At 24.5% G+C, this 16,962-nt stretch overlaps 2 protein-coding genes across 3 annotated transcripts in view; one reads left to right on the forward strand and one right to left on the reverse strand.

Moving 5' to 3' along the window:
* Positions 1-646: 646 nt before the first annotated feature.
* LOC122858974 (Golgi integral membrane protein 4-like) lies at positions 647-5,482 on the reverse strand. The gene is made up of 7 exons (XM_044162256.1): positions 5,117-5,482; positions 3,846-4,028; positions 3,277-3,749; positions 3,084-3,197; positions 1,114-1,499; positions 850-962; positions 647-776 (listed from the first exon to the last, which is right to left on the reverse strand). The coding sequence occupies exons 2-7, from the start codon at positions 4,024-4,026 to the stop codon at positions 721-723; spliced, it is 1,323 nt and encodes a 440-aa protein (XP_044018191.1). The 5' UTR covers positions 4,027-4,028; positions 5,117-5,482; the 3' UTR covers positions 647-720.
* Positions 5,483-6,110: 628 nt separating this feature from the next.
* The window catches only part of LOC122858976 (protein PFC0760c), a 30,432-nt gene continuing 19,580 nt past the window's right edge, over positions 6,111-16,962 (forward strand). Inside the window, exons 1-3 of one of the 2 annotated variants that reach the window (XM_044162259.1) lie at positions 6,111-7,079; positions 7,480-7,669; positions 14,641-14,751. In XM_044162259.1, coding sequence (XP_044018194.1) covers positions 14,688-14,751 — 64 coding nt within the window. In that variant the 5' untranslated portion in view covers positions 6,111-7,079; positions 7,480-7,669; positions 14,641-14,687. The remainder of the gene's footprint in view (positions 7,080-7,479; positions 7,670-14,640; positions 14,752-16,962) is intronic. The other variant, XM_044162260.1, reaches the window with a different exon arrangement.

Raw genomic sequence — 16,962 nt, forward strand, 5'->3', positions numbered from 1 at the left:
ATATCTAAAAAAAATTTAATATCAAATCATAATTATAATGATCATCTTGTGAATGATAAGAGAGTTCAATAAAACATGAACATCTACCTATCAAAGATTCTCCATAAACAATAAACTATTAAATAATTTATAAAATTATATAATTTGTTTTAAATTAATTTTTATTAAGAAAGAAAATTTTTATGTACATTTATTTTATCTTTTTTATTATCATAATAAATATCTTACTTTTTTTGAAAATTTATTTTAACTTAAATAATAATTTTTTCATATTTTTAATTTTCATTTCTTTGCTATTATAATAATAATTATTAGTACAAGTATTTTGTTCCATAATCAACAGCTAATGAGCTACAATATTTTTTACTTTGACAATTTTATTTCTTTAATCAATTTTTAATTTGAAATAAAAAATTCTTGCTGAGTTTTAATTATCTAATTTAAATATAATAACATGAATTTTAATATATCAAATAGATTAAGCATTTGTCAGTCATTTCCAAAGCTATATAAAAAATACAATCTATATAATTTACATAATAAGATGTTTTAATTTACTCACCAGTTGATGAAAAACGAAAATGTAAAGAATTTTTAGAACTATTAAAATTTAAATATATATACAAAAACATTGATTGTTTTTTTATTAACCTAATCATTCGGAATGTTCATTAATGATTATTAATTTTTAAATGACAATTTAAATTACCATTTGTCTAATTATTCTTGTTTTGCCTGTTTGGCATTATTGCGATATTCAATTTGATCGTCTTCATCTGAAACATTAAAATATAATTATATAATTTTTTTTCCATTTGTTTAGCTAATCGTTGAATGATAATTCAATACCCTCGTCTTCTTCTTCTTCATTTTCCTCATTGTTAATGTCATTCTTCGGTGGTAAATCCCTGTCGTAGCCGTATTGATCGTCAATACTTTCACCCTCTCTGCCTCCATCAAATCTATAATGAAAATAAATTAATTTTTTATATTTGACATTTGTTTAAAATACACTGTTGTAAGTTATTTTTAATAAAGTTATATTTAAAAAATAATACTAAATCATTCATTTTAATTTTGATATAACATTGAACAAATAAATTGAAAACTTACCCAGGTATTCTTCCAAAATTATTGGGTTCATCGCCAATTTCCTGAAATCCTCGATTAAGAATTTGTGCACCAACATGCTTTGCACCATTGGCAATTGCTCCGGGGATCTCATTATCTGGTATCTTTGGATCATCAGATTTTTTCAAATCAATATGTCTGTTATTTGATGATAAATTCTTATCATTGTCAATTCTTTTTGACTCCTCATTCCTATCATTTGTTTGATCGATCATTTGTGGTATTGGCACAACGCCCACTGGCAATTTTATTCGTGAAACTGATTTTCCTTGTACACTTTTATCTGATGCTGTTGATGCTGAATTTACAATTGATTTTGTTGTACCACTTTCTGTCAAAATCCTTGATACACCAGTCACTGAACCAGTCTGTAAAAAAAAATATAAATAACACATTGAATTTACAAAAAAAAAATTAATCACTTAATTTTATTTTTTTATTGTTTTAACGAAATTTAAAGAAACATTTAAACAACACAAACAAACTAATGATAGCGTTTTACTCTACTTACTGAAAAATAAAAAGAAAAATCTTGAGGATAGTAAAGCTGATACTACAAATTATTTTCACACAAATTTTAAATAAAAAATTTAAGAAAAATAATTAATTAATATAAACATTTTAAGTTGAAATAAATCATTTTAAATAATATTTTTGATTTTTAAAAAATTTACGTTATAAAAAATACTGCAAAGCTGTATAATAGAGTAGCAGTATAAAAAAAAAAACCAAACAAACAAACAAAAAAAAAAGGTTTAAGAAATAAAAAATTGGAAAAAAAAAAGTTAAAAATAATAAGAGTTTTATTAAAACTTTAAAAGTAACACTGAGAAAAAATACAGGCACATTTAACGTATTTTAAATACGTCGCTATTAATTCAAATAATAACTCATTATTCTAAAGCAAGATGCATTTTTTTTTTTTTTAAACTAGCAAGTACATATTCACAAAATAAAAACTTGAATAAAACGTTTAAAATGTTTTTCTTTTTTTTTTTTTCGTCAAGAAAAAAATGATAAAATAATATTATAAAAATGATAATAACTAATAGATACTATAAATTAAGTACACGATGAGTGTACATACAGTGTTTTAATACACTGCAAGTGCGCTCTATATTTACAGTTTAAAAATAACGATAAAAAAAAATCGTTGAATTCTCAGCTAAAGATCAAACTGACAGAGCTTTTTTTTTGTGTGATTTTTTTTTATTTTTCTTATATTTTATTTTCTATTTATTTTCTCAATTTAAGAGAAAAAATTACCTGCTTTATTCACAACAGAAAATATTTAATTGGTGCTTGATACAGTGTGTAAATAATTGACTTTAAAAAAAAAAAATAAAAAATACTTGTGTTAAATTTTGGCAAATTTCCAAAAAGTTTAAAAATATATTTTATAAATTTTTCGTTTTAATTGTTGTATTATTATTTTGATAATCATTTAAATTATTATTTTTTAATGGACTTTCAATATTTCTTATTTGCTCATCTGGATGATCTTTAACAACATTATTATTAATTTGAGGTTTTAAAATTGGTATCATATTATTTGATAATAAATTTGTATTTTTATTATTTTCATATTTTTTTGGATTATTAATTGTTGGCATTGGTAAAACTTGTTTAGCTTGATCATCAATTTCATGATTCATTTGATCAACTGATTTTGGTGCTTCACCTTGATTATTTGTTTTTTTTTTATTATTATCATTTATATTTTTTTTAGAATATGGTAATGGTAATTTTTTTTTTAAGTTATCATCTTTATTTGGATCACCGGGTACCATATTATCACCAATTAATTCAAATACTGGTGATTTATTTTGTTTGTTAAATATTTCATCACCAACTTCTTCAGCATTATCACTGGGATTACCATCAATTGGTTGATGATCACGTGGTGGTTGAAGAGGCTGTGGATTTTCATTGTCGTTGTGTGGACGACTTACCTGTTGTCGTGATGATGATGATGCTATTTGCTGATCAATAACTGGCTGAGCAATTTGATGTGATGTTTGGGATTTTTCAAATATTGGACTTGATGCTGTTGATCTGCATGATGTCTAAAAATTTACATAAAATATTAATTTACAACATTGGCTATTGATTATTTATAAAAGAAAAATTATATTTTATATATACTTTGGCGTCTTTGAGATCTTGTTTAAGTTGGAATACTTCTTTATTCAAATGTTCAACTCGACTATCAGCATTACCAGTGTCTTTTAATAACTCATTATATTTATCTTCAAATTTAGTTTTTTCAACTTCAACTTCAAGATATTTTGTTTTTAAATGTTCAAGACTTTCATTCATTTTTTTATTTTCTGATATTTGAATTCTAAGATCTTGTAGCTTTGTTTCAAGACGATTTTTATCTTCAAATGCTAATTTTTGAGTTGTTGCACATTCATCTTTTAAATCTTGATGTTCAGTTTTTAATAATTTAAATTGTTGTTGTAATGAATTAAATTTTTGCATAGCTTCAATACTATCTTTATCTCTTAATGATTTTTCTCTAGTTGCACGTTGTTGTAATTCTTGTTTAATTGCTGTATTTGAACTTTTTTCTTCAGCCAATGATTTTTCAAGTCTCACCTTGTATTCAAATATAACTAAAAAATAAGAAAATAAATTATTCATAAAAAAAACAACCAACAAAACATCAAACATAAATATATAATAATTTTATTATTGAATTTTAAATGTACCTTGGAGTTGAGCCGCCAGGGCTTCTTGTTGATGTGTACATTGATCGTGTAATTCACGTAGTCTTGTCATTTCAGTTGTTGCAGCACGATACAAAAAAACTAAAAGTACAACAATTAACAAACATCCAGTGTAAATGGCCAAACGGCCACCTCGGCCCCTACCGAGCCGGGAGCCGCTCATTTCTATAATCAAAAAAAAAAAATTAAAATTAAAATTAATTATCAATTATTATATTAAAATAATCATTCAATTTTTTCCATTTAAATCAATATTGATAATTAAAATAAAAATGAAAAAAAAAAACATAACAATTATTAAAAACATTAATTAAAAATATAATTAAAGAAAAAATAAAATTTTTTGTTATTTTTTTCAATATTTCAATTTAAATATTATTTCAATTGGCTATATATTTTTGTTATTTTATTTTCATATTTATTTTTATATCAATGCATTATTATTGGTTGACTACCACTGCTGACATACACCAACAAGGCCAATCTGAATTTTTAAAGAAAATAGTTGACATAAGGTATGGAAAAAATTGATGTATCCTTGATTACGTAAATTCGATTTGCTGATCTGTCACAAATATTTAAAATTAAATCGACACGTTTTTATCAATCAAGTTTTAATAAAATACATAATTATTTTTAATTAAGTCAACAACTCATCATTAAATTTGTATCAAGATTTTAATAATTACCTATACACACAAGGATGCGGGCGATTTAGAAATTTTAATTTAAAATACAGATTACATATTTACATGGTGTAGAGGGTCAATGACACGAAAAAAACTCGTCTGACAATTATTATTATTATATTTATGTTTTTTATTTATACACACAAAACACACATACAACTTGGAGCATGTTTTATTTTTATTTTTTTTCTCCATCAAATGTCATTATTTTAGGTCAAAACATGAGTTTGTTATTATGATAAATATTTTTCACGATTAATCATTAATAACCGACACAAAATCAAAATAAAAAAAAAATAAAAAAACAAGTGTAATAATAAATAGTGAATGTAACATCAACGAAATAGAAAAAAAAAAAAAATATGTAGGTATATAAATAAAAATGATGTGGTGAAAGTAAAATTGTACAATGTGTAAAAACGATGCTCAATTATTATTATTTCTTTGAGGAAAAAAAATAATATGTAAAGACTTGATATGAGTGTAATAATGTGTCAAACAAAGTAATAAAAATACGATAGAAATTGTTAAATAAATAATTATGAATATCGAGTTAATATTTACCTCTAAAATTTGACAAGTTGATTTTCCTTTAACCCTTCATTCTCCCGCATCCGTTTTTGTATTTTTGTTTTGACGACAATTGAGTCACTTGATTATTTCGTTTTTTTTTTATAACAAATTGATTATTATTATTTTTAAAAAAAATGTCAATACACAATTGTCAAAATCACTAAATAGTTGTTTATTATAATTTGAAAAATATTATAAAAATTAATAAAATACTCCGTTATTTTATTAATATAATATTTTATTATCGATGAGTAAATTTTTATTTTATAAACCGGTGGTCGACGACAACAGTCCACAACAGTCCACAAGAACAACGCTGCCTTTCTGTCACACTCTCTCTCAACTCTCTCTGTTTCTGAATCAACTTGTATAGCGCCGTCTATATTTCCCCAACATCAAGTCTGTATTTTATATTGCTCACCAACTTGCTGGCCAATCATAAACTCTCTTTGCTCTCTTTAAAAATACAAGGATCCAATAAACTTGTTTTGTTGATAGTTTTATATCAAAAATATGAAAAAAAAAAACTCTACATTTCAAAAAAATTTATATATCTTTATGGGCTTTTTTTTAAAAAATTTTATTCTTTGAATGCACATAAATGTGAATATTTAATGAATTAATTGAAATTAATTTTTATTTAATTGAAAAAAAAACATCAAAACAAATATTTTGCTCCAAAAAAAATATAAATCAGTTGAAAATATTTGTGTTGATATAGAAACGATAATCAATTAGCAATTGTTGATTATTTATTAATATTTTTTTATGTTAATTACTAAAATTTATATTCCAGAATAATTAAATTATTTAATTACTCATTTTTACTTTTTAAATTTAAAACTCTATGCGCACGCATTTGATGTCGCCATGACACCGTGAATTCAAAATGGAGTTATTTTAACAGGGTTATTTAGTTGTTGTCGACCAAAAGTTGGTAAATGTGTGAGTTAACGGGGCACGGCTTGCATGATTTTGTGGGTTCAGTCAAGAAACTCGACTGCATCGAAGCACAACATTACATCGAGCCACAAATAGGCAGTCGGGCGGTCGGGAATACACAAAATATATACATATATAAAAAAATTAAAAAAAACTTATACATACAACACACGTATTTTTTTGTTGCTCCGAAATTTTAAGTTGGTCCAGCCGCCTTTCTTCTCATCTTGTTTCAACGATCATATCAGTGCCGTCAGTTTGTCTAATTTATTCTCAATATTAACCAACATATTTGTGTTATTTTTATTTTGTTTATATAGTGAGTTTTTTGTTTTCATAATTTATCAATTTCATATTTTCTGTATATAACTCAAAAATAACAATAATAGATAAAAAATTTTGTAAAATAAATTGTAGTGTTTTGTGTATTTGTGGGAGTGTCAACGAGTGTTGATAGAGCGTTGTTGATCACCGTTGCGTTTGGCTTCCTCGTGCTATTTTTCATGACCATGAAATACACTGTGCAACTGAAAAATATATATAAAATAACATGATGAAAGAATAATGACAAATTAATTACAATTTATATATTTTTTATGTTATTTTTGTGGCTGAGTTTTTTGACAACAAATAAACATTTCAATAATCATATTTAAAATTATATTTCTCTAATTATTATATTGATATAATAATAAAAATATTAATAGTGAATTAAAGCTTAGTTTTTCAATATTAAGTTAAACATTATTACAAAAATAAATAAATAAATAAATAAATAAACATTGGCATTAAATACATTGGACTGATAAAAAAAAAGAAAAAAAAAATGGTGATTGTGATGTGTATGTGAGATTGATGTATCAGTGGATATAACTATTTTTTTTAAAATGGAATTTCAGTAATTTAAAAATATTGGATTTATGGAAAATTGCTGATAATATGCATGATAATTTATAATTTTATTATTATTTCATTGAGCTCATGAAGTGTGATTAAACAGCCTCAAAATGATGTAAGCATTCATAAATTATTATTTACTATATTTATTTATCTAGTTTTCATAGTTAAAAAAAAAAAAAAAGAGAAAGGTAAAAAAATAAAAAAAAAACCAAAAGATAAGAGAATATTATGTTACACCTGCCGACGGGGAATTTAAAAAACTTTTGTTTATTTTTTTTTGTTTATCTTAATTAACAAAAAAAAAAAACAAAAAAAAATCAATGTAAATAATTTGTTTTGTAAATATATTTTACATTTTTTTTTTTTTTTTTCTATTTGGTATTTGTACTTCCGTCGTCGGATGACGTTGATGTTAATATTTAAAAAATATTTATTTTGCATGTTCCGGTTGTTCAACCGGAAGTTAACACCGTTGTTTAAATGTATTTTATAGATTTAGGTTGATATTTCAGTAAAACAAGGTGAGAGGATATTCATCACTTGAGCAAGGATCAACCGAGTCGAAAATTAAAAATTAAAAATAACAATAATATATAGGTACAAATAAGTTATTTAAAATAAAATTTACATTGCGGATGATTGAAGACCCTAATTTCAAAACAACAACTGACAAGACTAGACATCATTAGCAGATTATTAATCGTACGTTAATCGATAATTATTATCAATTAAAAATAAAAAAAAATTATAAATTTATCATCTGCATGATGCACGTTAATATACCATTGATATTTATTTTTAAAATAATAACTCGAATATATTTATAAATAATTAAATTATTATTAAAGCCTGCTTATTTGTTGCTTTGTATTATCGCGTTGTTGTTGTTGTTGTTGCCTGATACATAATAAAGTAGTTTATCTCCCTTCTTAACAATTTTTTCCATTTCTTTAATAATTTAAAGTCATTCATTAAAGTCAAAATTGCTTTGAATATATAAATACATCCTCAATATTTTACTCTACATTATTAATACTCAATAATTATATTTACTCTTTACTCAAATCGTTATTTAGACAAACAATCATAATGAAAAACTTTTTATAAAAAAACAACTCACAAGTAAATATATATCATACTGATTGTTAAAAACAATTTTAAAAGTAGTTCAAGGAATTTATATCCTATCGGGAAATTATCCTCTCCAAGTTAAATCACAGCGTGACATTTATATATGAAAATTGATTCACACATATACACATATACATGTACAAATTTCCTTACTCCAACGACAATTTAAAATGACTATGACTGAACTAGTTCAGTTCAGTGATTTGTAAAAATATCCCAAGTATACATCTTGATTTTTTGATTAATTTCAAAAGAAAAAAAAAATAATAATAACAACTTGGTGTTATCTAACAATGATGATCAAAAAAAAAAATATCTTCAAATTATTATTGAAAAGCATCATATTGCAAAATAAATCATGCTTTGTCAAGAATGCAAGAGATAAAAATAATTTAAAAAAAAAAAAAATTAACTAGATGAAAAATAATAATGTGTATATATATTGGAATAGACTGATACGATATTTGCGACAAAAATTGAAGCAATCCAAGGCGTATCGCATAATAAATAAATATATGAGTTTGTTGGCAAAAAGATGGTGACGTAAGTGGGTCACATGCACAAACTCATAGCCATATGTAGAGAGAGTACGATGGAGAGACTCTGGAAAAGCTCTCTGAGTTGCACGAACACAAGGCGTCCATTTTGCTGTCGAAGTATATACCTATGTATATATATATAATCACATGTAGCTAAGAAAAATGTTACCCAAAGGATGTATCTCCCGAAGGTATCCTAGATACTTATCCATTTTTCCTTTTTTTTTTTTTTTTTGTCCCAGATGATGTTTTCGGCCGCATTAAGAACAATACACTATAATTTTGCATAGGAAAGGTGTACATTTAAATCATTGCCTAGTCATCACCCTGTGCTTTATAATAAACACAATTTTTTATAGGTATATTATGACCTCGATTATGAGAAACACATACTTTGAGATATATCTAGTTTCGTTATCTCATGTTTGTTTATTTATTCTTCTATGAATTTTATTTTTTTTTTTCGTTATTTATTTAATCTTAATTACAGCAACACCTTCGCGTGTCACTGAAAATACCCTTGATGTAAATGAAGAGGAAGTGTGACCAAGGTACGGCCAGCCAACAAGTTATATCACTTTTTGCAGGCTTCATCAATTCACATATATATATTTGTTTTTTTATACTCCTCCCTTTGAAATATGTGAATAAAAAGAAAAAAAATTAAGAGGGATAAAAAGGGTTTGAATGATTGGGAAATAACATGGAGATTTTTTTATTTTGGTCCAGACAAAGGCGCGTGTTTTAAAGGCACAAGGGATTAAACTGAAGAGCAAAAAAAAAATATATATATATAGCCAACGAGAATGGAGTTAGGGTATTTACTCCCTCTGGCAATTCCCCTAACTTTTCTCCCATAGATCGTACATTGCACAGACGCCTTCACATTGTAAAAAGAGAATGTTTAAAAATATAAAAAAACAAATTTTTTTTCTAAGCCAAAGGCATCATACAGAATCACTTGAAAGACGAAATTTTTTAATGCATATATCGATCCTCGAAAGGATAATTTTTTGAATTTTTTGTTTATTTTATTTACAGATATTTTTGTTGATCGATTGACATGTATTTTTTTCTTTTTTTAATATTGATTTTTATCTTTTACTTGAGTTGAATGATAAAAATATGAAAATAGTTTTGAATTTTATTTTTAATAAGCTCAAGCTAATGGCCAAGTCATTAACGAATATAAAAAAAAATAAATTGTTTCTGTTTTTATGTCATTTTAAATAATATTAAACAAATTTTAATAGAATTTAAAAGAAATTGCATTATTAATAAAAAAAAAAAATATATAATTATTCACAATGTGATTTGTTTTGTAATGATTTTTAAAATACGTACAACCGTTGATAAAAATATATATATACTGGCTAAATAAAGATTCAAGTCTCGTGATAAATATAAAAAAGATACGTGCTCACTGAGTTTTCATCCATGGCCGAAACTCAAAAGACTCGTTAAATAATAGTCCATGTAGAACCACGATAACCATACAACCAAAAAATAAATTTATATCCACAATATAACTATTCAATCATTAAAATATAATTTTTTAAAATTCACATAATACCTTTACCAATAACAATTAAAAATTTTCTTTTAATAAATTGTTTAACATATTTTTAATAAATATTATAACTATCCAAAATTATCCATCCAAGCAAAATTTAATAATAAACAAATTACTAAATCAAGTCATGTATATGGTTCTATTAGAAAGCCAATTCACCATAAAATTTCTACAAAAAAAATTCACAATAATATAAAATGTATTTTTAAAAATTATTATTTAATTAATTTTATTATTAAATTAAATATATTTTCATCGAAATTTTTAAATGAAATAATAACAGTTCTACTTTAAAATTTTTTACTTGTACATCGTACTTTAATTATGTTGGAAACAAAGGAAAAAAAATATATATATATAAATACTGATATTTTGTATTAAATCAAAACGATTATACCTATATTGAAGAATCATACACACACAGACATGCATTTATATGTATACAGACAATTTGCAATTAAGCTAGTCTCCTGGTCTATTTAACGATGCCAATGACACCGTCAGAGCAAGCAACTCAATTTATTTGGTCCCTTTTATTTATTTATATTGTTATTATTTTTTTATCCGCAGTGATTCTCAATTTATTTGTCATAAATAACAATGTTGAAAAGTAAATCTAGAATTGCAGGTATTTCGATTTTACATATAGATTTACGTTGATACACTCGCACTGAACGAAGCTGTTTTTTTTTTTTTTTTCATTTTATTTTGGCATTATTGTGTGATATTGGTAGAGGGCTTGTTTGACTGAATAATCTGGGTGTGCAGGACAGTGCAGGAAGGGTCGATTTTCACGACAGGAGATTTTCATAAATAAATGATTTTGCAAAATGAAATGAGGATTAGTCAGTGTAACACACAAAAAGAATTATGTAGAATATAGAAAATTTGATTTTTTGGATAGACCGAGGAAGAGACTAGGACTTTATCAAGCGAGGGAAATTTTATCATGAAAATATGGGGTAGCAGCTATTATTTGCTATTAAAAATTAAGTGTAAATTTCGAAAAGTCTTCATTAATATATTTCGTATTTTAATTATCAATATGTACTTTTTGAAAAAAAATTGATTATGAATTTTAATAATGTTTTGCTACCTAAATATTAAGTTAGCACAACTTCTTCAATAATCAATTTATTCTAATAAATCCTCGACTAAAATTATGTGCTTTTTATGTGTTTTTGTCCTACGTTTGAATTAATTTTTTATTTTAATTACTTTTTATTTAAATAATTTTTTCCCTAAAAATGTTGTGCCAGCTTAATATTAATTTGACACAACTTTGTTAATAATTAACTTATTTTAATGAACTCTTGACCAAAATTATGTGCTTTTTATGTGTTTTTATTCTACGTTTGAATTAATTTTTTTTTTTCGAATTACTTTTTATTTGAATAATTTTTTTTTTTTCTAATAATAAAATAAATAAAAAAAAATTCTTTAAATAAAATTTAATCAGGAAAAAAAATTACCTCGAACGTAGAATAAAAACACATAAAAAGCAAATAATTTTGGTCAATAGTTCATTGAAATAAGTTAATTGTTAAAGAAGTTGTGTTAACTTAATATTTAGGTAGCAAAACATTTTTCGATTTAATTTTAACGCCATCTTGAGCTCAAAGTATCTTGACAAAATGACATTTTACATACGTATTTTGTATATCTAAAATTCTATTTTTTAAAACGTAATAAACATCAACAAAATTCTTGTATAAATATTGACAATATTTTTAATTTTTTTTTCATTTAAAATTAACTCTTTTATCTGTACAATGTAAAAATGTAAAGAATACTGTGATATATAAGTTTTATTCCCAAGTCATCGTTCAGAAGAATGACAGTATATATACAATAAATGTTTAAACACAGAAAAAAAACTTTTTAATCATATATTTGTATTTTATTATAATATCAACTCGAGAGAAAAATATATATATTATAAGAAATGAATATGATATATCAAACAAGTGCCTCTGGGCATTTTACTTTGAACATGATGATATGTACCACTGGCCTTTACCCACGTCTCATTAATTAAAATATATTTATAAAAATAGATATATATCACGATGAAAATTATAGTAGTAATAATATTGAATTGAAATCGCATTTGTCCAACACTTGCTTCATATATTTTATCACTAATGAAAACATTTTCCTCAACATATTTACCATAAATAAATCTCCATAAATCTAAAATAATTAAATTTCCATTTTTTATCTTTCCAAAAATAACTAATCAAATAAAAAATACAATTATTAATTTCTCAGAATACAGACAAAAATTAAAATACAAATTTTCACAAAAATAAATTAATAAAATTAATAGATTTTTCTTCAACTTAAATTTGAGTATAGTATTTTCATGAAATATTTAACAACCCCATAAATTAATTGTCTAAATATTTTTATATATTTCCAATAATAAATGTAAAAAAAAGTAAAATAAAAATTTGTCTATACATCATAAAATATTTAATACACACATAATTTTTTTTCGCCCTATTATTATTGGAAATATTACATCAATATTGTCTACCCAATAATTAATTAAGTGAAAAAATGAATAAAAAAAATATCTTGATTAATAATAAAACCACAAATATGATTGTATTGTGAAAAATTAAATTAGACTAATCAATATATATGAAGATCAATATAATTAAGTATCAAGATCATTAAATATGATTATGAATATATATAAAATAATTAAAACATTTAATTACATTTGATAAAATATCTGCTGTAAAATGTTATTTCGAATTTTAATCTTAGTTTATATATAGTATGAAAAGTGCAGTGTTAATGGTAACAGTATTCGTTACAATCCAAGCAAGACGAATAGAGAACGTTACAAAGTTCGTTGCGTATGTCTGTAGACGATGTTGCTGGCGGTGGTGGTGGTGGTGCCGCAACAACATCACGAGAGAACCGCGGTAATTCAGTGCTTCTCATTTTTTACATATATATATATTTTCATATATACAGATATACTTGTTACATGATACCTTTACCGTGATATCTACATGACCACAAAGCACCAAGAGTAACGGCAGCAAACAGTGATTCTCATTTATTTAAAAAAAAAAAAAAATCATGAAAATAATAAATAAATATCCATGTAACACTTTCAACATGTACAAGTGTATTTTACTTTACTCATTCATTCACTAAAAATGACATCATAAAAAATTTATTTACTATTAAAAAAACAAAATAATTAATAAATCAATTTTTTTTTCTTTTCAATCATTAATGTCATTATCATTTTTAAATAATTTAGTAATGTCCTTCAATGACATTTTTGATTACTCATTTAAAAATATTATTTATTAATTCCTTCGGGGGTTTTTATTTTTGTGATAATATTATCATTATTGTTTTTTTTTTTTTTTTTATTATAAAAACAAGTGTTTGATAAATTATACTTGTCCAAGGTCATTTTCAAAGTCAAATAAAATAATATAAAAAAATTATTGAAAAAATGATGTTTCTTGTGTGAGTGGTATTTAAAGTGTTGCAAATTTGGTTTGTTGTATGTTGTGAATGATATGCGCCTGTATGTATTTTGGAGCAGCTAGGAAGTGAAACACAAAATCTTTGATGAACATTACTAGCATGCTTGGTTGAATACAGATAGTTGCTGACTAGGCATACATATGGCTCGGTTGGATTGTGTTCTTGTACTCGTTTTATACCTGGAGTAGAAAAATAAAATTTAAAAAAAAAAAGTCAAAGAGAGATTGGTCCTGCATACGGGTTTGGGACAACGCCAATGCGTGCCCAACAATTTCTTAGTATATATCTAGACATTTATTTCTTGTCTGCAGCTTCACTTGAACTTTTCTTATTTTTTTATACATTTTCTCGTTTCATTATTCATTTAGATATTATCTTCACTATCACACATTCATCCAGTATCATGTTTTTCCCTTTTTATATATTTAAAAAAAAATAAAAATTCATCTTTATATCACACGTAATATTAAGTAACATTGCCAATATCAAATGCACATTAATAATTTATTTATTTATTTATTTTTCAATCTTTTAACTATTGTAAAAAAATTTTTTTTTCAATTTTTTTCATAGAGCATAGAGTGCTTGGCTTGTGTGTATGAATAGTGCATCCCATTTACCTTCTCAGGGTTGAATTTTTTTTTTTTTTTTTTTTCTAGACTTTTATGTATATGTAAATGAATATTAAAAAACAAAAATTTTTACTATTGTTAAAACTTTTTTAATTATATTTTTATATCAAATTTCATTATTGTTTTCAATGTTGCTTGATTGTAATTTAGATTTTTTTTATTTAAATTTTTCTAATAGTTGAATGAAAAAAAAAAAAAAAAAAGAAACGTATATATTTTAACGTAGATATATAATACTCGTTTTTTGAAATATTTCTTTGTGCGTGATTATTTCACCAGAGAATAGCAATCGTTGGCTAAATGCACAGAGCACTACCGAGGACAACATGAGAGAACGAACGCCGTCGGCGGATGACACCCCAAAAAAGGCCCCGCCTGCGCCACCCAGAGGTGAGTTCATCTCCCCCAAAATTCCCTTCACCCCATTTACACACTTTATATATACGGCATCGGGTTTTTTTTCGTTATTTTTTTTCCTTCCATATCAACACCCAAGCTTTTCAATCAACAAATAAATTTAAAACCTCGAATGATCCAATTTTCATTCACAAATTTTTTTTTTTTTTATTATATACATTTATGTATTTTAATTTTTCATTCAATTTTTTTTTATTGAGATTAATCGTGTGATTAATTTTGTTTATTACCAATTAGGTAAAATTAAAATCAGGGTATGTATTATTAAAACAAGCATTTAATACTCGCATATGCATGATCTATCTACACATTCGTTAATTATGTAAAATATGGACGAGATTAAACTGACTTTGGTACACAAAATTAAATTAGTTAGAATCAAATTATACATGCATAAATTGAGTTGTCGTTAAGAGTGTTCTATATCAATACTTTAAATGAAAAAAAATTGATTACTTCGAAGAAAGTTTTGATGTTAAAAAATATATCAAGTTGCGAATCGATAAATTATATATGGATATTTTATCATCACTATTTTGTTTGTTTGTTATATGATAATAATTTTCAAAAAATATTATTAATTTTCTTGAAATATCATCAATTTTCATAAAATCTTATTCATGCTCATAAATTTTCATATATATTTTCATAAATTTCCGTTTGACATGTTCTGGTTTTCACAAAACTAAATGAAAAAAATCAATATATTCAAAAAAAAAATTTGACATGATAAATTCAAAACAAGAAAAATATTATTTTATGAAAAAAGTTCAAAATCATAGACAACATATCTCTTGCAAATTGAAATTATTATAAAAAATAAAAATGACATTTCACTATGTATTCAAAAAAAAAAACAAAACAAGAAAAATACACTACTCTTATTTTCTTGCATTATATTTTTGTGACGTATTTGTGTATACATATCACGAAAAATATTTTCAAAATTAAGCCAAAAACTATTTAAAAATTTTTAAATAAAACACAAATTTACTTTGTCACTAATGTATATAAAATAAACGACAAATAAATGATTGTTAGGATAACCACGACCCAAAATAATTAAATTATTTAAATTCAAAGAAAAATCATCCATCATTAGTCAATTTAATATTGTTTTTATATTATTAACCCTCCACGCACTAAAGCTGATTGATTGATTGACATATGGAAAAAAAATATGTGGCATATTTATTTGACAGAGTGTCTTGGGAATCCTTGACACTGTCAGGGTTGTTGTCACTAGCTCGAGGCTCATACTTCCATCATCAAATTTTCAAAAAAAAAATATATATAAATATTTTTAAAATGATAGTAATCACAAGCCCTCATGAAAATGTTCCAAAAAAAAAAAAAAAAAAAAAAAAATAGAACAAACAAATAAAAAAACTAAAGTCATCATAAAATTATATATTGAATAAAAAAAAACAATTTTATTTTCATCACTATTTTGTGTTACTATGCGAGTGTCCTCTTGGACATGTGTTCTTCAACATCCCCACTTGGTAAACTCATTTTGCTGGGATTATGGACTACAACCCCACAACCCCACCAACCTACCCTCTAACTATGTCTCTCTACATATATATAACATAGCGTTTGGTCGATATACGAGTCCACCACCCACACATTTACCATAGCCAACTTAATATATATTTTGTTTCAATGGACAACATATACTCTCATGTGTTTTCATGCCAACACGACATTAAAGTATATATAGCTACACCCATATAACATTTGCAAAAGATATTTTAAATTCTCACGGGTTACAAAATCCTCAAACTTTTTAACGCCACTTGCGATAATACTGCAGCTCCTCAATGTTTGTACAATAACAACGAGTCAAATCATGTTGGACACATGCTTGAAACAATATATTTTACACAAAATAGTTGCGATTTACAGTTCAACTTGTGGTTAATGTCTAGAATTATAGTATATTATATATTATTTTTGAATGTCTGGATACAGCATAATAACTTGTAATTAACATAATTATTATATATATTTTAATAAGTCTGTCATTGAATCTAAAACACTACAATTTATTGAACCAAAATATAATTAATTAATTATAAATATAAAATAATTGGAATTCAATATTTTAATATTAAATTATAATAATGATAATTGATAATTATTATTATTGATTGGTGATAGAAACAAACAAAAAGAAATCAA

The sequence above is a fragment of the Aphidius gifuensis genome, linkage group LG6 (assembly GCF_014905175.1).
Source record: "Aphidius gifuensis isolate YNYX2018 linkage group LG6, ASM1490517v1, whole genome shotgun sequence".
NCBI lineage: Eukaryota > Metazoa > Arthropoda > Insecta > Hymenoptera > Braconidae > Aphidius > Aphidius gifuensis.

Coding starts and splice junctions, on each gene's coding strand:
- LOC122858974 (XM_044162256.1), bottom strand. CDS start 4,026: ATGAGCGGCTCCCGGCTCGGTAGGGGCCGAGGTGGCCGTTTGGCCATT. Junction 3,198..3,276: donor AAGATCTCAAAGACGCCAAA/GTATATATAAAA, acceptor GTAAATTTTTAG/ACATCATGCAGATCAACAGC. Junction 1,500..3,083: donor CATCATCATCACGACAACAG/GTAAGTCGTCCA, acceptor TTTTTTTTACAG/ACTGGTTCAGTGACTGGTGT.